The 21193-nt window shown below is 39.0% G+C and overlaps 1 protein-coding gene across 5 annotated transcripts in view; it reads right to left on the bottom strand.

Moving 5' to 3' along the window:
- The window catches only part of cspp1a (centrosome and spindle pole associated protein 1a), a 175520-nt gene that overhangs the window by 52505 nt on the left and 101822 nt on the right, over positions 1-21193 (bottom strand). For all 5 annotated transcript variants that reach the window (XM_087985950.1, XM_043689245.2, XM_043689243.2 and 2 more), the window contains 5 exons: positions 13776-13906; positions 11043-11154; positions 4779-4896; positions 3312-3459; positions 2650-2793 (listed from right to left, as the gene is read on the bottom strand). In XM_087985950.1, the coding sequence (XP_087842076.1) occupies positions 2650-2793; positions 3312-3459; positions 4779-4896; positions 11043-11154; positions 13776-13906 (653 nt within the window). The remainder of the gene's footprint in view (positions 1-2649; positions 2794-3311; positions 3460-4778; positions 4897-11042; positions 11155-13775; positions 13907-21193) is intronic.

Below are 21193 nucleotides of genomic sequence, written 5' to 3'. Positions count from 1 at the left end.
TTGAAGGGGGAGTAGGTTAAGTTACTTTATTTTATATTAAGATTAAATCTCGGCACAACATCATGAGCCAAAGGGCCTGTTCTGTGCTGTACTTTTCTATGTTCTATGTTCTAACACTCCCTAGGACCTTACCATTAAGTGTATAAGTCCTGCTAAGGTTTGCTTTCCCAAAATGCAGTACCTCACATTTATCTAAATAAAACTCCATCTGCCACTTCTCAGCCCATTGACTCATCTGATCAAGATCCCGTTATAATCCGAGGTAACCTTCTTCGTTGTCCACTACACCTCCAATTTTAGTGACATCTGCAAGCTTACTAACTGTACCTCTCAAACTCACATCCAATAGGATAGTGAAAAAGGCATTTGGTATGCTTCCCTTTATTGGTCAGAGTATTGAGTTCAGGAGTTGGGAGGTCATGTTGCAGCTGTACACGACATTGGTTAGGCCACTTTTGGAATACTGCATGCAATTCTGGTCTCCTTCCCATTGGAAGGATGTTGTAAAACTTGAAAGGGCTCAGAAAAGATTTACAAGGATGTTGCCAAAGTTGAAGGATTTGACCTATAGGGAGAGGTTGAATAGGCTAGGGCTGTTTTCCCTCGCGTGTCAGAGGCTGAACCCTCTAAACCCTTCCTCTTCATATACCCATCCAGGTGCTTTTTAAATGTTGCTATTGTACTAGCCTCCACCACATCCTCTGGCAGCTCATTCCATACACGTACCACCCTCTGCATGAAAAAGTTGCCCCTTAGGTCTCTTTTATATCTTTCCCCTCTCACCCTAAACCTATGCCGTCTAGTTCTGGACTCGCCCAACCCAGGGACAAGACCTTGTCTATCTACCCTATTCATGCCCCTCATGATTTTATAAACCTCTATAAAGTCTCCCCTCAGTCTCCATCACTTCAGGGAAAACAGCCCCAGCCAGTTCAGCCTCTCCCCATAGCTCAAACCCTCCAACTTTGGAAACTTGCCTGTATATTGTTTTCCTGAACCCTTTCAAGTTTCACAACATCCTTCCTATAGGAGGGAGACTAGATTAGTCCTTTTAGAATTTTATAGATTTCTCTGAAACTGCCCCCCCCCCCCCCCCCCTTATTCTTCAAAACTCCAGTGAATCCAATTCTAATTGACTCAATCTCTAGTTGATGGCAAATTGTACATGAATGCATAAACTTGAAAAAGTCAAACAAAGTTTATTTTGCTTGCTCAATGCTGTGGAAAAGTGTGGTTTTTGACTGCTATTGTGTGTCTGGAATTTCAAACCTTGTTAACTTCAAAGAAGTATGCTACTGGTCCATATTCAGATCAAAATACAGATGTATTGGTTATGATGTAAGGTATCTGTTTTTGCATATATCATTTATTTTAGAGTTTTGAACTAGTGGCATGTGGACTTTGCTTTAGCTGTATGAGCAAACTTAAGAATTAACTTGTCAGTCTTTCTGGATCCATGACTTTTTAAAACCAGTATAAGAGTGAGTGGTGCAGGAGTGTTAACGAGGACTTGTTCTTGTTGTGAGAAGTTTTCACTCCGTGAGAATAAACATTGAAAAGCATTAGCTCGTGTTCAGTTTGGAAGATTCAGGGATTCATTTCTCTTTTTGCTTGGGCAAGAACCCCTTTGGATTCAGTTTGCTAAAGTTCTGGCTCAGATGTGAGAATAGTTTCTGGTGGAGAACTAAGTTAGATCTGAAAACAGTTAAGTAGTAGGTTACCTCAGTAAAGAACCACTCACACCTTTCAAAACTAACACAGCCACATTTGACAATGCATAAAGTACTTGCTGTCCATTTCAGTGTGATACTTTTTGACATGATTAAAAAATATTACAATGCAATTTAATTGCAAAGACACTACTCAAGGGCCTCTTTACCCATGACACGTAATTTTAGACTTGAGGTACTTTCTCACAGTACATATCTTTGACCAATACAATCGGCATGCCATTGTTCTTTACACAACCAATCTGTGCCATAATCTGCTGAACAGCAAGCTAATTTGTAGCAAGCTTAGGTTTGTGTTGAGAAGTCCTTAGTCAATTCTACATTGCTGCAGAACAACCACTTTGCTTAACATACTATAAATTTAATCTGTAAATGGTTAAGTGAAAAGCATGATACTCTCCTTCATTACTGAACTGTCATCAATTGTCATCCTTCAGTGCTGCATTCCAATGCTAGTCTAGGTTAAGTTCTCAAACCATTGAGTTGGCTTTGAAACAAAGAGGCCACAACTTCTTATGAACTCTGTAGTTTTGCTGCAAGGATCAAACACAGGACCCATCCCCTAAGATGGAAAGCAGGACCCTGGGTGGCATTTTACAGGCAGTGATAAACTAAGAGACATTGTAGGACTGCAGTCCAGTTAAGGAAGAAGGCATATCTCTAAGAGCTGTCAGTCTTTCCCAAGAGTCAGCAGCATAATCAACCCAAGGAAGAATAAGAAGGACATCAGAATAATTAGATCAGAAAGCCTTAAAGGTAAATCTTCCTTTTGCTGCTTCCTAATGACTATTTATGCCAGTAGAACAGAATAATGATAGAGAATATTTAGGAATTAAAAAGAAAGAGGAAGTTTTCCCACCACAGAAAGTGAATCTTCCAAACGCATTTATTTTCAATTATTACTACCATGTGAAATTACCTCGGATTTTCTCTTGAGGTGCATTAGCATCTGGTCTAGCTAAATTCTGGTTAAGAGAACCCAAAACTTTGAAATCCTGATTTCCTTGATGAGGATAATCCCTGTAAGCATCTTCATTCTGCTTATGCATTTTCTTTAGATCGGCTGTAAGATAACACCAAATAATTAAAATAAATCAGTTCAGAATATAGTAAAACAGAATCATTAATTATAAATTTGCCATGCAACTTGAACTGGAAATCAAAAGAGGAATTAATGATGGAATTATTAACTTGCACCTCTTGAACCTGGATTCAAATCCAGTTCAAGGTGAAAGAATACAAGAGTCCATTCAGTTGCACATATACACAAATGGTAAATTTTACTCCAATTTTTCAGGGTATATGTCTATGTATCCATATATAATTCAACAGCTTCACTCTAAGTTACATGCTGATAGATTTCAGAAGTCTGCAGTAAAACTAGTTTCCTGTGTAGATTAAGGCAGTTTATTAGCAAAAGTATAGGTAACTTCCTTCATATTTAAGCTATACCTGTATCCAATTTAAGATGCTCAATGCTAGGACATTTATATGAGATGGCCAAGTGCACTAATGCTTCGTAATTATACGCCTCAGCTTATAAAGCACAAAGCTGTACCAAGAAAAAAGTAGAATTCATACTGAGAAGATTTCCTTCTGCATCCCTTAGAGGTGCACCACCTCCCCCTCTTCCCCATGGATTGTAAATTCTCATTTCCTCTTCAAGTTTCGCGTCATATCTTTCCTTTTCTTCTTTTTCTTTTCTTTTCCTCTCTTCCCTTTCTTGCATCTGCATAAATGTGTATCAAGTAATAATAATTATCTAATCTTATTTTTTTATAACAGCTAAACACAGGTTACAAACAGGAACACTCCATTGTGAAATTTGCAATTTTGAAAAGAAATGGGCAAACACCTAAAACAGGAGTTAGGGACAATCATTTAAAAAAAAACTGCACTAACTACATAAACTACAAACTATTAGTAAAGTTAAGTTTGTTAACTCATTGAAGTGCTTGAGCTTTACTCTGACATACAATATTCCAACCCAGAGTTGCTATCAATGGACAGATAACTGTCATTGGATGTCAGCTCTGAACTCAGCTCTTAAATAATTCAATTTTGAATTTTTTATGTCAATCTAAGGGGATGCAGAGAGACTGTCATCAAGGAGAGGTACGTGTAGTTTGCAGTTTGGTTCATGTGGAAACCCAGTAGAGGGGAAAGAGGTGCTTTTATTTCCCTATGTTTTCTCAGCCTGTCAAGATGACAGAGATCACCTATGAAACAGATGAGGATGAATGGACTGAGGGTACTTGCATGTCTGAGGATCTCCTGCAGTGATCACCTGTGGGTTTGCAATAACTACAATCATGTGTCTCTACGCTAGATATCAAGCAAGTAATTCAACAGATGGCTAATGCAATACAGCCCATTGAATACTATCATTCAAAATTAATTTCCATTCCAATAATCTCCCTTTATGAGGCCAAGAGGACTGCAAAGCATTTGTACAATGTTTTGACTTATTTTTACTTTGAGAGTCAAAACAACTTAATTGATCAAAGGCATTTATTCTAAATTGGTATTAAATTTATCCATCTAACTTTTCATACGTATAGTAGTAAGAATGTTTTTCGTTTATATATGCTTTATTCTCATTTCTGGTAAACACATCACTTTTACTAAGTTACATGCGATTCTGGCTAACATGATGAATATATTAATGGGATTTAATTAGATACAACGTTTACCTATGCTTTACTTGTCTATATGCCATCATTTATTCTGATGCACTCATCATTGTTTTGGCACTGAGAAAAACTGAATTAATCCAAAATGCAACCACTTGTATCTTATTCTGCAGTAAATCACATATTCCACCACATTCTACTGCTCTAAATATTAAATTCAGATTTGAGAATTAAGCTAGATTCTACAGTTGAAAATTAGTTTTTGTCTTGAGCATCGCAATGTACTGCTTTTGGCTAATAGGATAACACAAATAAAAATGTGTGCGTGTTTGTCAATTATCTTAAAATTTTGTACCAAATCACATATGCAAAATCTGTCAAATTAATAGTTTTTTTTTAATTATGTGCATCTCACCTGCTTTTTCAGTGATTCCTGGTAACTTTGTGTACCTTCTTTTGATAAAACTGGCTTTTGTTCTGGTAGAGATCCAGCTATGTTTCTCACGTTAGTAGCATCACGTGCATTTGTTGTACTGCAAAACAATTTAAGGCTTAATGTTGTGTTTGTCTATTAAACCCTCAAACTTCTACTTAAATATCACAGGATGACAATATCCAACTTATCCAATATCCAAGTTAGCAAGTTTGGCAAAGTAATTCTGTCTTATTGTATATAGCACCAGATTTATACATTACCATTCAATATGTGACTACAATTGTATCAGACTATCAAAGTAAAATGTACAGTCTGTGCCTTCAAGCTGAATGGACAGCAGTAATTAAGCATTTAAAATTAATTCAAAGAACATATTGTTACATATGACCTGGATGAGGGAGTAGAAGGATGGATTAGTAAATTTGCAAATGACACAATGGTCAGTGGAGTTGTGGATTGTGCCAAAGACTGTTGCATGTTACACAGGGACATAAATAAGCTGCAGAACCGGGCTGTGAGGTGGCAAATGAAGTTTAATCCGGAAAAGTGTGAGGTGATTCACTTTGGAAGGAGCAACAGGAATAAAGTGTGCTGGATTAATGGTAAAATTGTTGATAGTGTAGATGAGCGGAGAGATCTCAGTGTCCATGTACACAGATCCCTGAAAGTTGCCACCCAGGTTGATAGGATTGTTAAGATAGCCTATGGTGTGTTAGCTTTTATTGGTACAGGGACTTGGTTTTGGAGCCACGAGGTCATGTTACAGCTGCATAAAGCTCTGGTACAGCCGCACTTGGGGTATTGCATACAGTTCTGCATTATAGGAAGGATGTGGAAGCTTTGAAAAGGGTTCAGAGGAGACTTACTAGCATGTTGCTTGGTATGGGGGTGGGGGGGGCGTCTTATGAGGGGGGCCTTGAGGCTGCTTTCGTCAGAGAGAAGGTTGAGAGGTGACTTAATTGAGACATATTACATAAGCAGAGGGTTAGATAAGGTGGATAGTGAGAGGCTTTTTCCTCGGATGGTGATGGCTAGCATGAGGGGACATAGCTTTAAATTGAGGCGTGATAGACATAGGACAGATGTCAGAGGTAGTTTGTTTACTCAGAGAGTAGTAAAGGCATGGAACACCCTGCCTGCAACAGTAGTAGACTCGCTAACTTTAAGGGCATTTAAAATGGTCATTAGATAAACATGGATGAAAATGGAATAGTGCAGGTTAGATGGGCTTCAGATTGGTTGCACAGGTCGGCACAACATCGAGGGCCAAAGGGCTTGTACTGCGCTGTAATGTTCTATGTTCTATATTATCCATGTTACACTACTTTTGATTTATCTTTGGTAGACAGGAACAAAGATGTAATTAGGCAATTTGTACAAATTGCAAGATGCATAATACAAAGATCAAAGTTATAAATTTCTAAAACAAAGTTTGAGTGTGGGAATGGAACTGGAGAAAAATACCAACAAAAAGTAGATTAACAGTGGACAATATTTAAAAGGGGGCCAATAGAATTCAGATGTACTCTACTAAAAAATAACAATAAACTAGCTAAGAATGAGGTTACATAAAGATGCAAGGATAAAAGTAAATCCAAAGAAAATAAATACACAAAATGCAGAAATAATAGAGGACAAGATGGCAAAAAAGAATATTTAGCAGAGACCAACACTTAGCAACAAAAAGTGTATATCTGAAATTAAAACATTAAAAGTACAGAAATGGAATGGTGGTATTAATTAAATCATCAAATAAATAATCAATAATTAGTTCAGAGGGTCAAAGACAAAATCTATTTGGCTAGAACGAAGGAACAATATGAAAGCTATTATGCTACAGGGGTGTATACAATAGGTCAGTACTTCCCAAATGTTTTCCCCACTATGAGGCCATTTTGAGACCTGAAAATAGTTGCAATCTCTCAATGAGAGCTGAGAAAGCAGGTTCTGGTGGAGAGGAAGCAAAGATGGTGTAACAATGTCAGCTCCATGGCAGCAAATATTGCATCAGACCTCACACAATTTTAGCTTGCAACACAATTTGGGGTCCTGGCCATCACTTTGAGAAGCTCTGCTATAGGCTACCAAATACCAGAAAGGAAGTAGAGCAGAAAGGCAAAGAGACAATGCACACAAAGATACTCTTAATCCAAGGACTATGGAAGCAATGCTGGATGTAGAGCTACCAGAGCAGCATTTGTGGAATACTATTGATAATTATATTGTCTCTTTGCCTTCCTGCTCTACTTCCTTTCTGATATTTGGTAGCCTATAGCAGAGCTTCTCAAAGTGGTGGCCAGGACCCCAAATTGTGTAGCAACCTAAAACAGTACGAGGTCTAATGCAATATTTGCTGCCATGGAGCTGACATTGTTACACCAACTTTGCTTCCTCTCTATCAAGACCTGTGTTCTCAGCTCTCACTGAGAGATTACAACAATTTTCAGGTCTCAAAGTTAAGGAAAAGGAGCAAACAAATGTAAAAGCATGCAACTGGATGAAAAGGGATGTGACCAAGATGGATTGAAATAAACAAATGTCAACAGAATAATGATTGAACACTGGTAGACTTCAAACAGTTTCAGTAAGGAACTGGGACATTAACGCTGGGGTGTAAAAAACAACAAAAGCTCTCTGGATGACTAAAGATAGTAAGAACTTAATGAGACAGAGAAGGTACGCTAATGACAAGTAGGAGAATTAGCTATATTCAAGGCCAAGATAGACAGACTTTTAATCAGTAATGGAATCAAGAGTTTGGGGAAAAGGCAGGTATGTGGAGTTGATGATTATCAGATCAGCAGTTGTCTCATTGAATTGTGGAGCAGACTTAATAGGTTAAATGGCCTATTTCTGCTTCTACATCTGTGGCATTGTAAGTGTAAATACAGAACTAAGCTGAGTGTAGATAGTACAGAGAGCTGAAAAAGGAAACAAGAGGATTAAAGAGAGAGTAAGAGAACAGATTGATGGCTAGCATAAATGCAAATGAAAAAGTCTTGTATAGGTATGTTAACAATAAAAGGGTGGCAAGAGGAAGAAATGGGACCAATTAGGGATGATAATGCAATCCTCTTATAGAGACAAAGGGTGCAACTATGACACTAAATTAGCACTGTCCATCTCTCTTCATTAAATAATTAAGTTAGTGACAAGTTTATAGTAAATGTGTTGAGTGCAGGGGAGGAAATAGAAAAATTAGAGAGGAGCAGAATAGAAAGATGGCAAATTGGGTAACACTTCAATCCAAATGGGATCCATCCTAGATTTCTAATGAATTACGGACATCTAGCCAAAACAGACATGTCATAATATTAGTTTACAGACTATTGATGAGATCAGAACTGAGGTACATTGTACAGTTTTGATCACCTTATCTAAGGAAGCATATACTTGCATTGGAAATAGTTTACCCAGCTGATTCTTGACATGAAGCATTGAAAGAATGCACCTATAATCATTGGAGTTTAGAAACTTAAGTTAAGATATTTATGATTTTAATCAATTGACCTCCAAAACGTATCCACTATCTATCAACAAGACACAAGTGAGGAATATGATGGAATACTCTTTTCTTGCCTGGATTGGTGCAGCTCCAATAATGCTCAAGAAACTGACACCATCCAGGACAAAACAGCCCGCTTGATTGGCACTACATCCACAACCATTCACTCCCTAGACCAATGATGCTCCGTAGCAGCAGTGTGTACTATCTACAAGATGTACTGAAGAAATTCACCAAAACCACTTCCATCTAGAAGGACAAGAGCAGCAGAAAACATGAGAACACCACCACCTGCAAGTTCTCCTTTAAGCCACTCACCATCCTAACTAGGAAATATATTGTTATTCCTTCACTATTGCTAGGTCAAAATCCTGAAATTCTCTTCCTCAGGGCCTTGTGGGTCAACCTCCAGCATGTGGACTGCAAAGGTTCAAGAAGGTAGCTCACCAGCGCCTCTCAAGGACAATGAGGGATGGGCAATAAAATGTTGGCCAGCTAGTCACATCCACATTCCATGAGTCAATGAGAAAAAGATGTGACAGAGTAAGATAAGTGCATGAATTCTTAAGTGAGCAAAAGCTCATCAGATTAGATTACTTTTTCTGGAACATCAGTGGGTCAGAAGACTTTGTTGTCTTTCCTCTGTTTAATTGCACAAGCAAAGGAATTATATGTGTCACCTGTACAAGGTGGTCCCAGTAACTGCAGTTCAACAGGTCAACAAAATCTAACCACCAACTCATGGAGATCATGTGGACAATGACAGAGTCACAAAATATCCAAGTTAAAGTTAGGCACAGACATCTATCAAGTTCCAATTTGTCAGGTGTCCCTCAACTCAAGGACAATGTCTACTCAGTTATGCTTTTACTCTTCTATATTTACTTAGCAATATTTTGCGATCAGATCCAAATAGACTTGAAAAATATATTGTTACTATTTCCTTGTCCCTACTAAGGAAATTCAAAAGTATACCTGCCATGTTTTACATTTATAATAAAAGGAAAATACCGTGGATGCTGAAAATCTGAAAGAAAAAAAAGGAAGTGCTGAAGAAACTCAGCTAGTGTGGCAGCATCTGCGAAGACAGAAACAGAGTTAACACTTTGAGTCCAGTATGATGCTTCTTCGAGACCTCATCACAAATGCTGCCAAACAAGTCAAGTTTCCATAGCACTTTCTATTTCATTCGATAATCGAGTTTCCACTGTATTCTCTTCCCCCTTGATTAAGTCCTAGTTTTCACTTCCTGGGTGCAACTATTAAGCAACATGATCATATATTCTTCCTCGCAATGGTCCCAAATTTTCAATCCAGCTATTTTTAAGCACTTTGTGTTGTCCCTTGTTTTCACACTTAATATCAGTCATCTAGGAAAAAAGGTCTCCTTTCAGTCATTCACTTTTAACACGTCCAGTTGTCTTTAATTTTGACATTAATTCCCTTAAGACAACACATTTCATAGAAATGTGGTTATCTCATCAGAAAATGTGGAATTAAGAAAGTAACTCAATGTCTATCTGCATCATTAAGGAATTCACTGAAGTACTCATAATAGCAAAAAGCAGCATTACGAAGCAGCACTAATATCTATTCAATATTCCAGGAACTTAGAGATAAATGACCAAATGTTAATGTTAAACAATGCTGCAGTGAGCAATGCTTTGCTTGTGAAAGCTTCCCAACTGCTATCAGGTTGAAATTTTCTCGATTGTATCAAGGACAGGTGAAGTGAGACCGCAGGTTGCTCAGTGTTAAACTAGTAGTTAAATGAATGCGTAAAGCCATTCAAACACCAAGATCTGGTGCATTTTCCTTTTGCCTTCCCTTGAAATCTCAGAGGAATCTTATTGATTCTGTCTTGGTGAGTATAAACTCAAAAATAAATTTTCCAGGTCAAGCGCAAAGAGGTGCCATACTTGCACACTGCTCATTACAATTATTTTGACAGTTTCCTTTTTCTATTTTATTTTATGCTAATCATCTCTAGAATACAGAAGGAGTGCAGTTAATCTGTTCTCAGAACTGTACCCATGACGCTCAAAATCAAAATTTAGAACATATGCAAAACCAAACTCTCTTTCTGCAATCAATTCCACATTTTCTGATGAGATAACCACATTTCTATGAAATGTGTTGTCCTAAAGGAATTAATGCCAAAATTAAAGACAACTGGGTGTCTTAAAAGTGAATGACTGAAAGGAGACCTTGTTTCCTAGATGACTGATATTAAGTGTGAAAACAAGGGACAACACAAAGTGCTTAAAAATAGCTGGATTCAAAATTTGGGACCATTGCGAGGAAGAATATGTGTTCGTGCTGCTTAATAGTTGCATCCAGGAAGTGAACACTAGGACTTAATCAAGGGGGAAGAGAATACAGTGGAAACTCGATTATCCGAACAAGATGGGCGGGCACTATTTCATTCGGATAAACGATTATTCAGAAAATAGATTTAAATGCTTTTCCTCTGGGGCTCGGAGTTTTAAAGTCTGCTCCCCATTCAGGAGACTGCAGCAGCACAGCGCGCACGGCCCCGCACCTAACCCACCTCCCGCCCCAACTCAGTCCAAACCCACCCCCCCGCCCCCAACCCGGTCCAAACTCACCACCACGCCCCCAATGCAATACAAAACCAACATATAGTCTGTCATTCCAGACTTAAAGGATTCAATCATTGCTATTCATTGTGGTTAACTCATTAAAAACAGAATGGATGGTGCCAATTAAAAACTTACAAGACTTGATCAAAGGAAGATACTTGCGGATAAACTTGCATTGGGATGTTAGTCAGTCCAGTGGGAGAGTTGACCAAAGACATAGGTTGTACTCCCATAACTCCTGGGCTGTCTATGTAATGAAGTAAAAACAATGTTTCACTACAGTATTTGTAATTAAACAAAATATAAATCATTAGTTCTATAGAATAACTAATAGGTAAAATACACAATTATTTTTTGAAAGTATTCATCAGATAGACAAATCTATTGATTAAATACTGTATTGTTGAAAATTTTAAACTCACATCAGAAAACTACAGGCTAATCTCCAAACTTACATACAATAAAAACATGTAAAATCTAATTTGATAAACTATATTCTGAACAAAAATCTATAATTTCTAATGGAGTCATAAAGTTGTACAGCACAGAAACAGACTCTTCGGTCCAACTCATCCACGTTGACCAGATATTAATCTAGTCCCATTTGCCAGCATTTGGCCCAGATCATACTAAACCATTCCTATTCATATACCCATTCAGATGCCTTTTAAATGTTATAATTGTATTAGCTTCCACCACTTCCTCTGACAGCTCACTCCATACACGCACCACCCTCTGTGAAAAAGTTATCCCTTCCGTCCCTTTTAAATCTTTTTCCCTCACCTTAAACCTATGCTCTCTACGTTTTGGACTCCCCTATACTAAGAAGAAGATTTTGACTATTCATCCTACCCATGCCAGTCATGATTTATAAACTTCTCTAAGAGCTCCCCTCAGCCTCCGACTTTCCAGGAAAAATGCCCCAACCTATTCAACCTCTCCCTATAGTACAAACTCTGCAAACCTGGCAACATCCTTGTAAATCTTTTATGAACCCTTTAAAACTTAACATCTTTCCTATAGCAGAGAGACCAGAACTGAATGCAGTATTCCAAAAATGGTCTAACCAATGTCCTGTATAGCCTCAACATGACATCCCAACTCCTATCCTCACTTATCTTCTGAACATGATCTACGCTGTGAAAGTAACCTCACATCCAAGAGATGCAGCTTTGGGGTATGTCACAGGGCAACATCGATCTCAGTTTCATCACCCGACACTTCAATATAAGTGATTTAACAATATGAAACATTTGCTGTTTGATCAAGAGTAATTTAATAATAATGGGGATAACCCATGGTTCACATCTAGTCCACATATTCTTGAAAAGGTTTTTCATTATGCTTTGACACATTGTCAGAAATGATTTCTTTAAGCGCACCAAATAGACTGAATATGGCACTCATTTCTGTCACAGTCATGATTGAAGTGTCATAATAATTGATTATTTCTCCAAATTTCCAGTGTCTAAAATACAGTAGTCCCCATTTATGATAAATAGATCAGTGGCTACTTTGGACCAAGGGATTAATGGAATTTCACAACTGTGTAGAGGTTCGCCATATCACTGTGGCCAGTGTCTGTGGCTTGCCTCACAGTGAAAGATTTCTTGTATGTGAATGCTGCAACTCCTGAGGTACAATAAAGCATCATCTTTGAAACTTCTTTTGGCAGTGAAAGAGTCGAGGTACAATCCTGGACAAACTATGTGTTCTTAGTCTCTTCTGCTGATCTCATAAATGATCATAATGGGGAGATTGTGACTTGATAGTCAGAAGGAGACCTGCAGTGGTAGGACTATCAGTTAAATTATACGTAGTTTCCATGCCAAATTGCCATAACTGCATTACGTCAATACACTAAAGATGGTGAAGGAAGCAGGTCAGGGCAGAGATCAGAAGTGGGGATGTGGAGAAAGAGTCATGTCTGGGAATGAAAGTGTTGGGGGGAATCCAGTTGTATAGTTCCCCATGAGTTAGGCTTGCCTATATTTCCTGGCTAACAACATAACTAACCATACATGGCAGCTCCATAGAACAAAAGGAACAGCCAACTTTCCTCCAAACCCATCACTGTAAAGGTAATCTAGATTTTATTGAATAGTGGACACTTAGTTGAAACACGTGGCAACTGATGAGATAATACTCTGAGCAAAGCAAACAGAAAGGTTACATACAAGAATCACACACCCTCCTTCCAGAGGTTAATTGTCATCTTCTTGCAAACTTCGTTCTCTTTAGACAGGAGTGTGACATCTGTTGTTAACAACTAGTCCCATGCTACTCCTTCACTTTGTCCTATCTTCATCACCCCTCAATGTTGTGTTAAGAGATGAACTAGTGTTACAATGTTTGTAAAATACAATTCAGTGCGATGTAATCACAATTTATAGTACTACAGCTAAGGGGCTATTAACAACAGTTCTTTAGATAGTTTTGAGACCAAAACCCAACATTACAGTAACACAAAATTTTATTTCTAGCACCTTTATTAAGGAATTCACCAGATTTGAGAATATTCTGTATTACTTTGATGTCATTGCAATATTATGTTCTAACATCCCATTTATCCTTCAAGAACTGGTATAGTTCTTATACTGAATTTTTATTTTGCTATTTAAATGTTTTCCAATTTTATCTTATCTACAATTGATAATTGCTAAAGATAGCAAAATCATATTTATACAACATTCAAGTATAAGAGTATAAATTGTAAGTATCAATTGAAGAATACAAGAGTATCAATTTAATCTCAACTGTAATCTCAAATGTGCAACAACAAACTGACATTAACTGGTGAAATAGAATTCAATTAAACATCCAACAAAAGAAAAATCCTTCAGTCTAATATTGCTCAAGTACACTCACAGTATGCCAGGTTTGGATCCAAAGGATTTCTAGCACCATAAAAATAATAAGCATTATCGTAAGGTGTTTGATAATGTTCCGTCAGCACAGGTGGAGGAGGAGGAAAAGGAGGGGGAGGATTCGCTGTGATCCTGCAAGTAGAAAGACATCTTTATCAAATTCTACATGGTAAAGAGATATTAAGATTAGCTTGTTTTCACTTCTTTGAATTGGGTCTTCAAATATGACGACTATTATGGGCAACTTAATTAGTTTTGTTCTCAGACATACAATAGCAAAGTAACATTAACATTGAATAAAATTGAAAAAGTTACAATATATTGCTGCTGCTAATTACTGTGCATTTGCAAAACTCTGAACCTAGTTGAGCAAAATAATCATTACTCCAAAATTGCACTTAATAGTATGAATTGTAACATTTGATATCTCTATTTAATCAACCAAATAAATTACCGAAAAATTTATATCCAGTATTTGAATCTTAGGTTACAACAAACTCCACCCACCTAACACAGAATCGTAGAATCCCTATAGTGTGGAAACAGGCTATTTGGCCCAACAAACCCACACTGACCCTCTGAAGAGTAACCCACCCAAACCCATTCCCCTACCCTATTACTCTTTTATATTTACTCCTGACTAATGCACCTAACCTACACATCCCTGAACACTATGGGCAATTTAGTATGGCCAATTCACCTAACCTGCACATCTTTGGATTGTGGGAGGGAAACTGGAGCACTCAGAGGAAACCCATGCAGACAGGGGGAGAATGTCTATGTGGAGTTTGCACAGTCGCCCAAGGCTGGAATCGAACCTGGTTCCGTGATGCTACAAGGCAGCAGTGCTAACCACTGAGCTACTGTGCCTCTCCTTTACACAGATTTTACTAATTTTTGAGACACACAGTAATCAAGTACAGAAAATTACACACAGAAACAGGCGGTTTGTTTCAAATAGGCAATGCACTGCATATACACTATAGGTAGTAACCTAAACCCTGAAATAATTCAACTACTTGCTAACAAATAGCTACAGTTACTAGCACAGCAGAAAAAATGCATGCATAGCTATTCCAACAAACTGACCTAAAAAAAAAAGAAATAGGAGTATTCTGAGAATCTTTTAAAACTCATTAAGATTATAGCTGATCATCTTTCTCAATTCAATCTTCTGATGTTCCCCAATGTTCTCTGCTTCTGGGCACTGGGCTCAAAATTCACAGCCTGCCTGCACCAGTTCCAAAAAGATGGACACATTTATAATTAGTGAACTTACTTCATTTCCATGGTATTAGCATAATTCCAAGGTGATCCCATGCTGCACTTCTTTTAGTAGCATTGTCAGTACAGAGGATTAACTACATTGTGAATATGTGCTCCAGGCAGTCTTCCCTTTGTAAAGGCACAATCCCTATGAATGAGGAGCTACACTAATGATGTAATAAATCTGGACAATCTGGATAATCCTGCTCAGGGACTCAGCTGATGGGAGCTCTGCAACACACCAGCAATAGGGTTTACCTATTTAAATTATGTCAACTAGTCAAAGTCAGGGAGCCACCATGTATCCACTAATGGCAAGACGTCTTTGAGGCAGACCTCAGAAGAGAATGAATAGAATTGTATGATTTATTTTCATGGCATTTTACAATAGATAATAGTGAAACAGTGAAAACTGTAACCACAATCGAGCGCCATTTTGAAGGGTTTAAGAATTTTAAAAAGTGAAAAGATATAACTGAAAGACAGTCCATCTTCATTCTGCCATTTTCACCATGAGTCCTGGAGTCAGCTCACTAGCAACACTGCACTGCCACAATTCTCCCACCGCTTCGCTGCTGCCTGCCCCAGGCCCATCAACATAGGAGTCACCATTCTTGAGCTGCCATTTCTCTGCTGCTGGGCCCACCTCGTTGAGCTGTCAAGGCCCATGTTGAACCCACACTCGCCCTACAACCAAGGATCCTTGGCTCCACTGCTGCCTCACCAATAACCAGGAGTCCCTACTCAGGCCTACCGCGACCACAACCAAGAGTTCCTGGCTCCACTGTTTCTCAATAACGCCAGGAGTCCCTGCTGCAGACAAACCATGCCGCCGCAGCTGCAACCACTGCCTCACCAGTGCCAGGAATCCCCACCCTGGGCCTACTGCAACTAGGGATCCCTAGCTCCACTAACAGTCCAGGCTGCTGTCACACCAAGAGTCCCAGCTGAATGGAGGCAGGCAGCAAGAATGAGTAATTCCCAGACTATCAATCTGCCATAGCAACAATGCAGGAAAAATCTGATCATTTTGCTTGATTCAATGAATAGATACTTTTCCACATAACATCTCCACACTGCTTAACACATCCTAATTCTATCACACATCAAACAGTACAGCCCACTGTTCAAGGTCTGTGCCTCACATGCTTTTACAATGTTCGTCCTACATAGTGTTTCTAATATGGCAACTGTGCACAGACATTTCAACATCTCTATAAATCAACAGCTTACCCACTACACAGACACGTCATCTAAGAGTTGCAACACAAAGTCAATGACTTGCAGTAGCTGCCTACAAGAGGTAGGACAGTCAAAGGACTAGTATAGTTGCACCTCTAAGCCTGAAGGAGATGCTACACTGAATAACTGGGACAGATGTCACAGGTTCAGTGGTCTTGGCAGTGAGAGGTTCCATAGATAATGATGTTATTGCTTCTTTATGCCAACTTCTCCATTTATTCCTCATCTTCCTTGAAATGGAAACTACACTGGCGCAACCATAGAATCACTGAATTATTACAGTGCAGACAGAAGCCATTTGGCTCATTGTGCCTCGGCCTGCTCTATTGCCAACCTTCTGCCTTCTTCTCATTTCCCCGCTCACCATTTCTAAGAAAAAAACAATTCCCTCCTGAACATCTCAAGTGAACTTGCCTCGAGCAGATTTCCAGGCAGCACATTCTATACTCTAACAACTCACGGAAAAAAAACTTTGCCTCAGATCAGCATCGCTTCATTCGCACATCATTTCAAAAGTTATGTCTTTTCATTCTTGTTTTGTTTATAAATAGAAACTGCTTCACCATATCTACTCTGACCAGTCCTCTCATGATTTTGAAAACTTTAAATCAGATATCCTCTCTGTCGCATTCTCTCCAAGGACAGTCCCACCTTCTTCAATCTGTCCTCATAGCTAAAGTTTCTCATACCTGCACCATTCTAGCAAATTACTTCTGCACTCTCTCCAATGCATTTGCCTTGTCAATAATGTCACATGCATAGCTCTCCACAATACTCCAGTTGAGGTCTTCTACAACTTCAACATCACCTCCTTTCATTTGTACTATATGCTCCTATCAATTAAACCAAAACACCATATGCTTTAACTTACTGCTCTCACTATCTGTCCTGCTACCTTCATAGGTCTGTGCCAATATACCCCCAGGTCCGTCTGCCCCTGCACCTGCTTTGGAATTGTAAATATTATCACTCAATGTTCTTCCAAACAAACCTCATATTTTTCTGCATTGAACCTCAACAGCCATCTATCCCATTCACTCCACCAACTTATCAATATTCTTTTGGAGTTCCACTCTATCCTCCTCACAGTTTCCAAGGTTAGTACAACATCTGCAAACTTGGAACTGATCTCTCCAGAACCAGATCTTTAAAAATATCAGGAAAATCTCGGGTCCCAATACCAACTACCAGGGAACTCAACTACAAACCTCCATCCAACCCAGAAAATATCCAATGACCATTATTCTCTGCTTTCTCCAACTCAGCCAATTTTGTATTGATGTTGCCACTGCCCTTTATATAGCATTGCTTCTGGAAATCCATGTCTATCACTTCAGAAGCAATATCCACATTAATTCTCTCAGTTATCTCTTCAAAAAGTTAAACATAATTTCCTCTTTACAAAATCCACACTGACTCTTCCTAATTGATTCATCTTTTTCCCTGTGACTTCTGACGCTATCCCGAATAATTATTTGTAAACATTTTCCCATACAAAGTTTAACTGGTCTGAAATTGCTAAGATTAGCCTCTCAAACATTTATTTTTAAATCTGTATTGTTGTCAATTCTCCAGTCTGCTGACACTTTCCCAGAGTCCAGGGAAGTCTAAAATATTATGGCCAGTACCCCCACAACTTCTATCCTCACTGCCTTCAAAATTCTCAAATGCATTTCAATCAGTCCAGATGTCTTGCTAACTTTAAGTACCAAGATTATTTCTTCATTAACTTTTACCCTTTCTAGTGACAGAGTTTCTTACTTTGTCACCAGTGTCTGGGCAGCATCCTCCTCTTATGATGCAAAGTATTAATTTCTCAGCTGTGCCACCAGCCTCTATCTGTAAATCCCCTTCTTGATCTTTGATCAGCCTTCCTTCTCCTTCAGCCATTCTCTTACTGCATACATGCCTATAGAAGACTTAGGAATTTCCCTTTTATGTTACCTGCTAATCTTTTCTCATAGTTCCTTTAAGCCTTTCACCTCCTCATGAAACCTTTGACTGTCCTGTTGATTTCCAATTGCCTTCCAATTTCTGCCTTCCATCAGTCATAAACACAACAGTTTGTTTTAAAGTCAATGTATACCTTTTGGTCATCCAAGAATCTCTGGCTGTTTGCCCTACCTTTTGCATTACACGGATATACATCAACTGTATCCAAATTATCTGTTCCTTAAAGGTGGCCCATTGTTCAATTACTAATGTTCCAACCAACTTCTTATTCTAATCAATCCTGCTAACCCAGTTCTAGCCCCATTGAAGTCAGCACTCCACTAACTGGTCTTCTAACTCTGGATTGTTGCATTTCATTCTCTAACATCAATTTGAATTTTATGTTACAATGATTACTGTCACCTAAGTAGCTCCACCTCCAACCCCACTTGACATCTGACCCACTTGGCCCACCTCATTTCAAAGGATCATCTCCAAAAATGTATTCTTCCTTGCTGAACTGGACACATGCTGCTGTTGGAAAAATTCCCTAAGTACAATTTAGGAACACTTGACTTCTGTTGCCAGTTACATTAAAAGTACCCCAAGTTTATATTTTGTTAATTGAAGTCCCCCATAATAACTGCTTTATAATGCAAGATTTTCTGTATAATTTCCCTGCAGATTTATTCCTCTATGTCCTTTCAACGAGTTCGAGGTCTGTAGATTACACCAAACAATGTAACATACCCCTTTTATTCCACAGCTCCAGCTAAGTTGATACTGTCCTTGAACCGTTGAGGCAATCTCCTTCTCCATCATTGCAATTTCTCCTGAATCAACACTACTACCCCTCATCCTTTCTTTCCCTAAACAACTTATACTCAACTTATACTCAAGAATATTGAACACCCAGTGTTGCTCTTCATTAAGCCAGGTCTCCACCACTGCTACAGCATCATAATTCCACAATGCAACCTGCATCTGTAACTCTCCAACCATATATGCATATTTACAATGTTTTGGACTTTATTTCTTTCCCCCCGACTGCAATTTTACATATTATCTTTACCATTCCCTCACCAGTGCCAAATGCATCCTTAAGTATTTTGTGAGCCCTGCTGAGCCTCTAATATTCTCTTTGTTCTCACACCACTGCCAAGTTAGTTTAAATCCCTCTCGAGGGCACTAGCCCTTGTGTGGGGCGGCATAGTGCCTCAGTGGTTAGCACTGCTGCCTCACAGTGCCAGAAACCCGGATTTGATTCCAGCCTCAGACGACTGTCTGTGTGGAGTTTGCACAGTCTCCCAGTGTCTGCGTGGGTTTCCTCCAGGTGTTCCGGTTTCCTTCCACAATTCAAAGATGTGCAGGTTGAGGTGACTTGGCTATGCTAAATTGCCCACAGTATCCAGGGATGTGTAGGTTAGGTGCATTAATCCGCGGTAAATGTAGAGCAATAGGGGAATGGGTCTGGGTGGGATACTCTTCGGAGGGTCAGTGTGGACTTGCTGGGCCAAAGGGCCTGTTTGAACACTGTAGGGATTCTATGATTCAAAACACCCTACAAAGATTTTGATCATATTTTTAATTTTCTAACCCCATTCCTCACCTCAACCTTTTCCTAGGCTATTTACTTCCACATAGTGAACAACTATGCCTGCTAAACCTCCTGCATGACTGAAGAAGTTACACTCACTCGACCTGATATCAGCATCCAACCTGGATACAATCATTCTGTAAACTTTAGAACCTAGTGTAACCAAGTTGGGATCAGCACCTGGTAAGTCTTCAGGCATGACTAGGTGCAGCCAGCAGATAGGAAAACATGTATGTAAATGTGCTTGAGTGAGAGGTTGTAGAAAGGCTCTGCTATAAGAGACAATGAAGACAACTTGTTTGGGATGCCTACAGAACATGCTGACATCATGTTTGGTACATTGACAAGCCTGGCAGACTGTCTTCATTCACTGACAAAAAGCACAGTCATTGAATTACATCATGGCACAGCATACAAAGCTTGGATCCCAACCTATTAATTCAGAAGTCATGGACAACTCCAAGGTAGTACTGAAAACAAAAATACTGGAGATCACAGCAGGTCAGGCAGCATCCATGGACAGGAAGCAAGCTAACATTTCGAGTTGAGATGACTCTTGATCAGTTCTGATAAAGTGTCATCTAGACTTGAAATGTTGACTTGCTTTCTCTCCATGGATACTACCTGACCCACTGTGATATCCAGCATTTTTTGTTTCAGTTCAGATTTAGCATCAGCAGTAATGTGTCCCCTCTCTCAGCTTTCACTATAAGACAAACAGGGGCTCTTGATCTTTCAAATGGTCCCATGGAAGCTCAAAAGTCATATGATTGCTGGTTACTGAGATCAGATGGCTATTATGGATGTGGATGCCCATTAGGGAATGCAAGCTCTCACAGCAGTTTGCACTCCAGCAGATAACTAGGATCTCGGAGGTACTACTCTGTGGAATTGACAGTGATACTATGGAGAGTTACCATCCTGTCATTTCTCAGGATGACAGCATTCAGCAGCCCACAACTGGTGCCTTTGATTTGCCTTTCAGCCAGCCAGTTGTCTCACATGCCACAGTTCAAAGCTGTGCCCCTAAGGCTGAGCTATTCAAGGGAATCTTGCAAGACATCCCTATTCTTCCCGAGTGAAAGACAATAATCTTTCACCAACTGTGCTGCAACCATCGGGTAATACCACATAGCAGCATGAGCAAAGACCTACGCATAACAAGCATCCATAAGAGGACATCTGTGTTTTGCTTTATACTTTGATGTTGGGTAAATTTTTCAGCAAAGACTTTTGCTATTGGCCCTTATTCATTTGTTAGCCAAAAGGATTTTGTGATGAGGAAATTCAATATGAATGTTTTGTGAATTGTGGGATCCAAGTTGCTGTGAGGAAATTCTTTTTAGCTCACAACACGAACCTTTAAATACATCCAATTACAA

This window comes from Chiloscyllium plagiosum, unplaced genomic scaffold, assembly GCF_037043375.1.
Source record: "Chiloscyllium plagiosum isolate Xiang-an unplaced genomic scaffold, Cpla_swu_hap1 HiC_scaffold_4, whole genome shotgun sequence".
Classification (NCBI taxonomy): domain Eukaryota; kingdom Metazoa; phylum Chordata; class Chondrichthyes; order Orectolobiformes; family Hemiscylliidae; genus Chiloscyllium; species Chiloscyllium plagiosum.
Note: the sequence above shows the minus strand (reverse complement) of the source record. Positions and strands in the feature narration are given on the sequence as shown.